General features: G+C 37.7%; 1 protein-coding gene across 1 annotated transcript in view; it reads right to left on the bottom strand.

The window, feature by feature from the left end:
- Positions 1 to 6,331, bottom strand: part of rsph9 (radial spoke head component 9) — a 47,907-nt gene extending 41,576 nt beyond the window's left edge. The window contains exon 1 of the mRNA XM_041252754.1: positions 5,881 to 6,331. Coding sequence (XP_041108688.1) covers positions 5,881 to 6,089 — 209 coding nt within the window. The 5' untranslated portion in view covers positions 6,090 to 6,331. The remainder of the gene's footprint in view (positions 1 to 5,880) is intronic.
- Between the last annotated feature and the right edge of the window lie 5,956 nt (positions 6,332 to 12,287).

The raw sequence follows: 12,287 nt of genomic DNA, 5'->3' as shown, positions 1-12,287 counted from the left end.
GGAGCCAGCAACACATGAAAATATAGCAAGTTGCTGTATGTTAAATTTCATTCTAATAAATAGATCTGTAAAGAGTATAGACAATGTCATAATCTATAGAACATAATTACATCAGTAATAATATAGCTTAGATTTAAATTGAAACAATAACAAATAGTTGTCATACCATAAATATGCCTCTATTGTTTGGATTTGTTTGGGTTTTTTTGCTCAGAAGAGCGAGCTCCCCAATGTAAATGTGTTATTAATATGATGTGCCATATTAAAATTCAACAAATGCATGTTCAATGCATTGATTCATACTGTAGCCAAACCAGCGGTGTCGGCAAGAGGGGGATTGGGGGAGCTGAAGCCTACCCAAAATGTACCTTATTACTTGTGTAAATGTCCAGTTGAGAAACATTGTGTTAAGTTGTTTTCTGTTATAATGGTAAAGTGTTAAATTTATTAGGATTTAGTAATTTTTTTTCTTAATGGACTTAACAAAAAGATGAATAGGGACATTGCTAAATGCGGTATTTTGCTTAAAAAATAAGCCTGATTTTCACTTGAAATGCTTTATAGTAATTTTTTTTCCAAAGAATATGAATTACGTAATTTATTATGCATCAATTACATTGAGTAAAATCGGTTGTTTTTTCCAAAATATGGCCTCGGGACACAAAAGGCACTCTAATGGTAAAATGACCCAGGAATGATACTTCTGGTTGATAGGCACTATCTTCAACAAATCTTGCTGCATTTGTAAAGTATTGAAATTGATCCTTTTCCACTAATCTGTTCCTAGTTCTGGCACTTGCACACGCACATTATCTACAACTTTACTTTTTGAAGACCAGTATTTCTGTTTCTTCCTCATCATGTTGACTGCCATTGTCAATAGTGATTCCAGTACTATTATTTAGGTATCTAAAATAAAACATTAATTCAGCCACCTTTTATCTGTCTATTTTCTTTAAGAGATACAGAACTGCAAATGCAAGCTGCTCTGTGAACTGTCTAAACCTGAATCAATAATAATAAACTTCAAATCTGGCCTTGTTTTTTTAAAATTTTAAAAGCAGAACCATTAACATCCCAGGAGCACAACATTTAGTTTAGTTACCTTGCTGGATAATGTTATCATTTCATAGATTCCTTGTAGTCATCACCATTACAGCAAGTCATGAGGCAAAGCCTCAGCAGTATTGTCAACAATAAATCTTACACATCTAAAGGTCACTACACTGTCCATAATAGTTGTGCGCATTGAACAGATGTTGATTGTTTTAGAAAAGCAGTTACCTTTCACAGTGATGCATTAAGGCCAAGGACAGTATATGTGCAACCGTTAAAAGTGTTGATTCAGAGATCTGCAATGCAGTCCTGGCAGCTACCCTTCTGCACTTTAAGCAATTTATAATATAAAGTGGAAAGTTAAATGCATTTATCTATCAAATGTGCAAACAAGCGCTGTACTTGAAGAGATGTTTTTCATTTGCTTTTGCCTAAAGGGCACGTTTCATAAACCTGCTTTGTTTTCCAAGTTCCAAAATGTTTTAAATATCAAATATGAAGACACAGTATTCTATTCTCTTTTTCAAACCCTTAAGAGTGCTAACCAATGCTTTACACTTGTTTTCTTAATTATTATAAGAACTAGCAACATTATCATTTGTCTCTAGGATATGCTAAAATTTGTTCTCGCCAGGACTGATCAGGAATTTTGCACATACTGTAACTTTAAGGTTTAGATTAAACCTGAATGTTTTTGGTATAACTGTGATTTAAGGCTGGGATTGGGTTTATGTGTAGATGCTCTTGGAAGTCTAGATGTTCCCGGATCATTTGGCTCCACACAAATAGCCAATGTGTGAATAAATCATTGTTCGTTAGGGACCATTTTTTCCTATTCCCATTCATCACAAACACCTGCCTGTCTGTGGAAATATAACTTATAATTGAAAATCTTCTTGGGTGGTTTACCCAAAGATGGACTGATGCCTAGAAAGGTTGATTTCTGGCAGCACCTACCAATGTCTTTTGGGCAATTTATATTTTAAAGTTCACAAGAGAGCTATTGCTTCTTTCTTTTAACACATTAATGCAATATTATTTGTATATATTATTGATATTCGATGTTCAGGGCAATAGTCATGCAGTTTTACAAAATCTATTGATTGACGATATTTCAATTGATTGTGATTCTACTGCCTAATGGTTTCCTACACAGGTTACAATCAAACACTATTGAACTAATATTGTATCACACTATCTATACAACTACTGTAGTTAACATTAACTGTTCAGACATTACAGTAAATATGATTTATCATTAACACAATAAACATTTCCCAAAATAATTATTACAACTTTAATGTCATTTTCCTAGACTCAAAGATAGACAACTTTTAGGTAGTACAAGAGGGCCACAAAAACCCTAAAACCCCTTGGTGGGCCAGGCATTTATTTTAGTGGGCTACATATTGCATACTGAGAGATATTTATAGCATGCCAACATACAATTAACCATATATTAACAGTGCAAAACTATAAATGTCCCTTATAGCAAATAACCTGATAAAATTATATATCTATATATATATTATAACATTTAAACATATATCCTTTTTCAATGTTTAGAAGAGTAAGCAGTTAATAATTGATCATAACCAAAAAATTAAAACATGTTTCTTATTATTTTTTTGTTTTGTTTTGGTATCTTGACAGTTACTCGGTGACAGAGTGAAACTTGTGGTTCAGGTTAGGTTATATTCCATTGGCACTACCACAACTTGGAGATATGAGGCATTAGGTCTTGCCTCCAATTTCATTAATAAATCACACTGCCACTATGCATGGAAAACCTGGTTTTCTCTATCTGTCTATCTTTTATTATAAAAAGACAGAAGAATTGCCGACTGATTTGTAAATACATCACTTCCCACCTCATGGCGTCTCAAGTGCAATACAAAGACCTGACACTTCACACGTCGATATTCATTCTACTAGTAGTTCTGTACAGCATAAAGGTTAACTAAAGCTACCCAAAAAGCGCACAACCCTGCCCCCCAGCCATCGGTCTTCCACATAGAAAAAGGCAGTTTAGACAAAAATAACAAAAAAAATTTGTCGCCTACCCCCTAATGCCGGGCCTATCTATCGGAAAAGTTCTTCTGCTCCACGGGCTTTTAGACTTCAGTTTGTGTGTGCTGTCATTTGTCATGATGCCAGCTACAAATGACAATTTTGCCAAGTTCAGATTTATAACGCTACTTTTAGCACAATGCTCCTCAAATTTGTGCCAGTGACTGCATCTGGCAAAATCTGGAACACTGCAATATTGATGTGTACAGTATTGGTAAGGGAATTTAAGTCATTACAATATACTATTCTGGACTCTCAATCTTTGCTTTATGTTCTATTTGATAAATCTGCATTTTATTTCTTATTTTAGGCTGTTAAATGTCAAAGAACAGATATCATAATTCCCTTGGCCAATTCCAAAATGGGCCCATGACCAAAGTTTTTTTTTAGGATCACTGCTTTAGCCAGCCTCTGCTAGAAAACAGTACAGCTGTTAGTAAACTATAGTAACTTTGTCGCCTGCAACTAAATCATCCTTTGAAGTTTGTACTAGTGTTATAGTATATTGTCTGTGCATAAAGCTCTTGCAACATCTATCATCTTGGTGCTTGCGACAAAATCGCTTCATGCATCAAAGACTTAGGACAGGTGCCTATATCTTCCTTCATCTTAGAAACAAAATCATTGTGGCATGGCGATTGCCCTGCACAATGGGGTAATTAGTGTTTGTGTAATTTGTATGTGGAAATTGGTTTATTGTGTTTTTTTTTTTTTTTTTTTGGAGTTGATTTGTGTGATTAAATTGTTTACAGACGGGCGCTTGATTGAGACTTGCTCCCTGCTAGGCTTGGTTGAGGGGAAGAGCAGCAAGTGATTGGCTGTGCTGGGTCCTCAATCAGCTGCTGGGCGGGTTTAACCGAGCACCTGTCAATTTAGAAACATCCGGTGGAGATCGCTCTGGGCGACTGCACCGCCATGCTACAGAGGGGAGTGTCCGCTCTGCAGGAACGACAGCTAAGCAACCCTGAAACTGCAAGCAGTGCTTGTGAAGGCAATGTCCAGCCAAGGCCGTATGAAGCAGCAGGAGTTATCGTCGCCGGCTCATGAGTAGGTTAGTTTAGGGGATAGTGATCCTATTATAATGTATAGTGAGAGTTACGTATTATAGCCGGTTCCTGGAGCGGGGCACCTCGTTTATAGCGGTGGCGATCGCCCGGTGTGGCACATTTCATTTGTAGTTTTTGTACTATGCTTGTTTTATTTTACCTTTTGTACGTCCTCTGTGCGTTACCATGGCTGGTAATGTCACATGACCTCATTGTTTACTTTCTGTTTGTATTAATAAATCCTGCACGCCTGTGCTGGCATTTCAACTCTAACTCCATGTCTCATGCATATCAGCAGTTATCCACACACGTGACACAAGCATCCTGCCACAATGGTGTACACCACACTGTGGCAAAGTGGTGGGTGGTGAGAGGCAAATAACGTACACAATCGGCTATTTTTACTCCCAAAACATTCCTTGTTTTATTAAAGCAGGTTAATACACAAAAAAATACCCCCTGATAGCCACAATACCCTCTATGTACGAAACTGCTCTGTGATCATGGTCTGAGTGTCTCTTTCACTGGACTGTGCTGTGCTGTGCAGTGATGTGGTGAAGTGTGGTTATGAGCTGGCTCCGTGGCTGCAGCTCCTGTTTTCTGTCTCGCTGGTCTGCAACAACAAAGCTAAACACAATAACAAAATACAGGCTCCGGCTGTATCTCTCCTCTCGGAGGAATGAATTGTACTCGCACAGCTGCAATCCTTTTGTACCACCAAACTCAGCCCATTGTCATGGATTATCCAATTGCTGCCTGACCCATTTCTGATCGCAAGGCTGTGTTGTCCAAAAATTTAACTATTGTTATTTGTTTAAAATAATAATTGTGCTTTATTTTTAAGTATTTAACAGCATTATTTCAGTGGCTCTCTGATTTCCTGTCTTTTTGTCTGATTGCTTTTGTAAATCTTTTACAATAACCTTTTAACAGAAACACTGATAAATTCAAAGTTAAACAAAATGGTTTCTGCTGTCCAATTTGGCAATGAACCAGACTTTGTTTAAGGTTTGAACTGAAACTAACATAGCAACACATTGACTGCAAATTCAATTTTTCTGAAAATAGATACATTATGGAAAGGTGTAAGTTGATTTTTTGTTTTAATATTTATCATTTTAATACAACTGAACTTTTTCTCACTTGGCTCTTTTTGTACATGTGAAGTTCTTGATCAGATTTATTTAATAGTAGGGAAATAGGTTATTTTAAATCCTAAAAGCTTGTGATTTTTTTTTTTTAGTCTTTACACATCTCAGTACACATACTGACAATTTGTAAAGACAATGGATTTTGACTTTGTTGGCCATCAGTGCATTAGCTGGCAATTTTTGAGCCATAACATTCGGCTTTGTATGGCTCTACTCTGAACACAGTCTTCTCTGATTAGAAAGTGCTTGGCCTCTTCCCAAATGCCCCTGCGCAATTCTTCTTGGGCGAGGCTATGACATGGGCATTTAGACCACAGAACAAAATCTATATTTGGAGTTCAGTTAGTTTTTGTAAAATTATTTTGGCACGCAGAATCTGTGCAATTAGCATTAGGCAACATTACAGAGGATTTTTAAGCTAATAAAAATAGCTTAATGTTGATTTTTTATTACATGAGAGTAGCTGTCCAGAGGTCTCACCAGCTAATCTTACACTGTTCCACATTTTCCCATCTCATCCATTCTCCCTGTTAGCCTAAGACACCACCTTGACATACCTCATCCTCTCCTCCTGATTTTGCACTTCAGTAACTACCGACTTCCTCCTTTCAGCTGGAGCTGGTTTGTGCCTCTCAGGGGAGCCAAACTGAAACCAAGGCCTTCTCTTCCCAGCCTTTGTATCTTCCACCACGTTCCTTTCTGTCCACTTTCTCCCAGTTCTCACAATGGGTACTACCTCCCTTGCACACTTGTCACGTGATTCCATCAGTGTCCTTTCCGGTCGAACCTTAGCACACTTGAATTCCTCAGTTAAAGCTGAGACTGGCACTGCAGTTTCCCTTTAGCATAGAGTGGCAGTCTGCTAAGGAATTGTGGAACTCCCAGTCATTTACGAATGTATGAACTACAAGGTTTCCAGTCTCTCTAGTGTTGACAGGGATACCACAGCAACCTTGGAAGAAGACCGAACTGAAAGCACCAGCTTGCCGAGTAGTGCACTACTGCCTCTTCAGCCCTTGCACTGCCTGCTGTCTCACCTCTCCCACTTGGACTGTGTCTTTTAAATCCCCATCGTACCACCTCCTAAGACTGTTTACAAGCTTTTCTGACACTGTTGTAATGGACTCACCATCAATATAGAATAGCTTATTCACTACTTTGCTTTTGATGGAGATGCTTCTCAACTTGGCAGACTTGAACTGCAAATATGCCCCATGGATGTTAACTGCTAGTTTGCCAAGTAACCAATTGGTGCATGCTACAGTTGTAGTCATGGTGGTCTTATCATCCAGCCACATGCCAGAAGCCAGACATTCTCTTCCCACTACTCATTTCAAAGTAAGCTTTCACTAACTCTGTTATAGTACTGCGTATGCTGAAGAACTGAAATGTAGCCCAAAGCTTGTGTGTGTGTTTTAATACACTTTTTTACAGGAATGGTCACTAAATAAAAAAGTAATATCTTATAATTCAAACTCACTATGGATCAACTATTCACTTGATCTAAATAACAGTGCTTCCAAATTCTTAAATCATAGACCCTCCCTGACAGAATTAAACTAGACAGGCTGCACATAAACTTTGCCACACAAAGAGCCCTGTATTAATTATATATAAAGGCAGGCATACAGAACCGCTCTTTCAGACAGATATTGGTCAGTTAAATCAATAACACTACCAGGTATTGACTCCAGTGCTCTCTGAGATCTTTGGTGGTACTGTGGTAACTCCGAATGTTGTTGCCCTTTCTTTGGTGTGTCTACCTGCCAAGTTTCATGCAAAATTCAAATGCCTTAACCACCGTATTTTATTTATAAAAACAGACTTAAAAAATCTGAGCTTTGTTCCTCTTTTTCAGGCATTTACAGTCACAGACAAAAGTATTGGAATCCTATGCTTATTATACTATAAAGTAGTTAATAGATTAAAGACAAGCGCTCAGTAAACTTTAACCACTGTTTAATAAAACAAAAAGTAAAATACACTTTTTTTTTAGTAATGTAACAAATAATCTATGATAAAACAAACAACTGTATTTATTTTAAAGTATTCCTTCATAACAAAAGTATTGGCATCCTTGCCACCCTTCTTTTGCTTTTATTCTGGCTTTCAGACACTCTCAGCTGTTTATGATAATTCTTAACCAGTATGTTAGATTTTGTTGGTGAAATCTGGACCCATTTTGTCTTGCGTATTTCCTTTAGATCAGACAGATTGACCATGCAATGCTTGACTGAAGCTTTTTTCAAGTCGGTTCAACGCATATCTATTGGATTGAGATTTGTTGATTGCAAAGTTCATTCCAGAACTTTTATATTTGTTTTCTTCAAGAATTCCAGAGTTGGCTGAGCAGTATGCTTTGGATCATTGTCGTCTTGGAAGATAAACTGTCTGCCAATCAGCCTACAAGCAGATTGTACTTTGTAGAATATTTTGCTACATGGCTGTATTCACCCAATCTTTAATTACATTAATGTGTCCTTATTCCCTGAACTGCTAAACCACCCCCATATCATGATCAACCCACCTTCATGTTTAACTGTAGCTACAAGGTTTTGAAGGCTTTCCTTTTTTTTTCCAAACATACAGTGGTCCATTTTTGGGGAAAAGTTATATTTTTAGTCTCATTGGACCAAATAATTTTGTTAATGCTTCAGATTTCTGTTTGTATTACTTGGCAAATTTTAGACGGATTGTTTTATGAATTTTCTTTAAAACTGGTTTGCAGCAGGGTTTATGTACATTTAACTCTTCCGTGCAGATGCCTTTGCAGTTTTTCCATGCACTATTATGCCTGATGCTTCCAAATCTTGATTGGCTGTTAATCTGCTCAGTTGAATTTGCTCTGTGGTACTTCTAGATTATTGCTGTGATTGTGGATTTTGGTATTACATATTTATTTCATACTGCTACAAATGCTTTTCTGTATGTTTCTGTCAAAGCTGATGTGGTATGGTTTTCTTTAACTGGTTCCACAAAGTCTGAAAGTTGTATTGAAGCACTGCAAGTGCATCCTGCCTCATTTGGCCACCAAATAAAAAGCACAGCAAAAAAAAACAGACCTAGAGTTACACAAATAATAATAATAATAAAAAAAAAAGCTTTGGATAAGAAAGCTCTTTGTAGAAATCCTTATATTATTATATAAAACGTTTTTGAAACATGATATATAATATATATATATATATATATATATATATATATATATATATTGTAAGCCTATTATACACGTACATCAGTGCGTCATTTGTCCCCTCCCCCAACAATCTATATGGTATTATGTCTTCCCATTTTTGAGTCCTTGTCACAAAGACGGCTGCAGTGGGTGATGTCAGACCAGAAACAAGAACCAACACAGAACAGACAGAGAGACATGGTGTCTTTCTTGCTTGTGCTCAGCATTTAATGATTAAGCAGAGCAGAAAATAAAAAGGTTGCAAGACAAACAAAACACAGGACACGGCACTCATAGCCAAAACAAAGAAACAAATACGGTGAGCTGGTATTTCTATAACTATTATTATTATTAACTCAGTCTCCAATCACGTTCTCCACTCAACGAACACACCTCCCAGAGTGAGTAAAAACATGCTGCTTTTATGCAGCCTCTACCAAGACTCGATTGCTAATCAATCATTCAATTGGAGTCTCGGTACAACTGCACGTGAATTAAAGTGCAATTCCCCATGCTCCCCTATTACATTTTACCTGCACGTGAAGTGCTGTGCAAGCTTATTCCTAAAATACAAATATACATTTTAAACACTCCTGCTCGTAACCCATATTACATCCCATGTACCAGTGACCAACATTAACACACAACATGCAACATACAACACCGAAATACACACAGGGGTGGGGCAACATTGCCACACTCCTCCAGACACATAATATAATCACATATATCCCTTTTCTTCAATATCTACATGCTTCCCTTGGGTCACCTCATCCACCAACACAACCTCATGTTTCACTTCTATGCTAATGACACCCAGCTCTACTTAAAACTTGACCCTGGTAGCCCCTCTACCATGGTCCGGCTCTCTGCTTGCATTCAAGACATTGGATGTCTGCCAGTTTTTTTCAATTGAACACTAACAAATCTGAACTCCTTCTAGTAGGATCTAAAACTCAACTTAAGAATCTAAATATAGCTGCCCTGAATCTCGGAAACTGTCTGCTGCAGCCTTCCCCCACAGTACGAAGCCTTGGTGTACTTCTTGACACCAACCTCTCCTTTGATGCCCATATCTCTTCCGTGGTCAAATCTTCCTTCTACCATCTTCAAAACATCTCCAAAGTCCGTCCCTACCTTTCCCTCCCAGATGCGGAGATACTTTGTCATGCATTTGTCTCCTCTCGACTCGACTACTGCAACTCTCTATATGGTAGTCTCCCAGCACGCACCATAAACTGACTGCAGCTAGTTCAGAATGCTGCTGCCAGGATCCTTACCAGATGTAAAAAATTTGATCCTACCCCCCCCCCAATCCCTGTCTTGCCCAGCTGCACTTATCATGCCCTTCATCACATAGGTCCCGAGTACCTCCTCAACCTGCTGACCCGCTATGTCCCTACGCTCAAGGTGAGGTCCTCTGACTATGGCCTGCTTGTTATCCCCAAGCAAAAGTGCACCACACTTGGACAACGCTCATTTAGCTTCATGGCTCCGACTCTTTGGAACTCTCGCCCAGCTTTGGTGTGTGATGCTCCCACCGTCGCTCGCTTTAAATCAACTCTCAAGACCCACCTGTTCTCTCTTGTTTTCCATACTCTTTAAGCCTGATATCTGCTATTAGCTGCTGCTACTCTTTCACATGTTATGTTACTATCATGTATTATGCATTTCTCCAGTATTTAATGCAATATTTCATGTATTATGCTATTCTGCACTTTCCACTGTATTTAGTGTACTATTTAATGTATTATGCTACTATCATGTATTATATACTTTCTACCGTATTTAATGTATTATGCATTGTTTTGTTTTTTTTTACTGTATATCATGTATCATGCATTTCTCTGTATTTGAAGTATTACGGATTTTCTTGTTTTAACTGCAACTTGTAAAACGCTTTGTGATGGTGGTCCACTATGAAAGGTGCCATATAAAATAAAGATTGATTGATTGATATAAGATGGTCGAAGTTTTCTTCACAAACAAATAAACTAACATTGTTTTCTGATCTAACCCAGATCTGTAATAATCCAAAGATTACATTGACAATAAAGAATTACATTGCATTCTATTATTTGTATAATAATACAATACTATTGAAAACATGATGAGTGAAAGGGAAATGTCTGACATGTTTGCCACAGCAGGTGAAAAATGAAAGAAATTGAACATAAGACAACAGGGAGGGATTCACTATCAATATTCCTATGCCCAGGTAAAATTATTTATACATGTTTTAAAGAAAAGGTACCATAGATTTGAAATCGAGATCTAGGCTCATGTGTAGGGCTGGGCTGTGCATTTTTCTGGCTTCTTTGACCGTATTTTAACATTAGATTTTTGTAATTTATTTAAATTCCAGTTTTCTTATAAAAAATATATAATTGACCGCCCATCCTTTGCTTGATCGGGTTAAATTAAATTATCAATAGAAGGTGGGGGCTCCCTTGGACCGTGTGGGAGTCAATGTCCTGGGCACTTTTCCCCAGACTGACTGGGGTAACGGTTACATCCTCGTGGCCATGGACTACTTCACGAAGTGACCCGAGGCATAGAAGGTCCCCGAACAGAGCGCTACCACTGGCGGGAAGGGATGTTCTGTCAGTTAGGAGCACCCGAATAGCTGCACAGCGATCAAGGGAGGAACTTTGAGTCCCAGATCCTCCACAAAGCCTGCAACTGCCTCAGATTACAAAATACCCGGACGACCCATTACCACCCACAAAGCGACGGCCTGGTGAAGCATTTTAACAGGGCTCTAGCTACCCAACTAATGATCCTGATCTCCAGCCACCAGCTCGACTGGGACATGCACCTGCCCCTTGTCCTCATGGCATACAGGACAATGGCCAATGCACCCTATGCAATGTTGGTATTAGTTGGGTAAATTAGAGGTTCTTTTCATGCATATACAGGGTCAAAACATACCTGCGTACAGCTACTGTTACAGACTGATGTTTACAAATTTGCCAAGATGAAAGCAAGCTTTTATTTTAGCTTATTCGTGATTATCTGTTCTTACCCGTGGCACTTTTTGTAAAGCCCATGCAATACAGGAAATGTTTTTCAGTGATTTAAAATCAGAGTTTAACGTAAAAGTTTTTACAGTACGTAACTGTGAAATGTTTACTTAACTGGGATATCAGAAGCTGGCAGCAGAGCAATTCAGTTAGCATTTCACCTTTACCCACTTTAAAAATACAAGAAATTCAGTGAAAACGAGTGTAATGTTACACACTTTATTATAAAATGAGTGGAACATTTTTGAGTTTGTTATAAACCAGTTTTGTGCTTTTAAAACACTTGCATTGCACATTTTGTATGATTTATTTTAAAAAAAGAAAAAAGTTTTTAGTAACAAAAATTGAAACATTTTTCGCAGTCGTTGTGACAATCATCATGTTTGACCGGCTTAATGAGTTACAAAAAACTCAAGTTTACTTCGATTAAACGCCAGTCTCTCAGAATATATATATATATATATATATATATATATATATATATATATATATATATATATATATATATATAGTGCCTATAGCAAGTCTACACCCCCTTGAACTTTTTTTTCAGATTTTGTTGTGTCAGTGCCTCACAGTTTCACACATTTAAATGAGGATTTTATTGAGAAAAAAAGTATACATTTAAAATACAAAACTGAAAGATCAGAATTGGATAAGTCTCTACCCCCCTGAGTTAATACTTGGTGGAAGCACCTTTGGAAGCAAGTACAGCTGTGAATCTGTTGGGATAGGTCTCTACCAACTTTGCAAACCTAGATTTGGC

The sequence above is a fragment of the Polyodon spathula genome, chromosome 6, assembly GCF_017654505.1.
Source record: "Polyodon spathula isolate WHYD16114869_AA chromosome 6, ASM1765450v1, whole genome shotgun sequence".
Classification (NCBI taxonomy): Eukaryota; Metazoa; Chordata; class Actinopteri; order Acipenseriformes; family Polyodontidae; genus Polyodon; species Polyodon spathula.
This window is presented reverse-complemented; position numbering and strand designations above follow the sequence as displayed.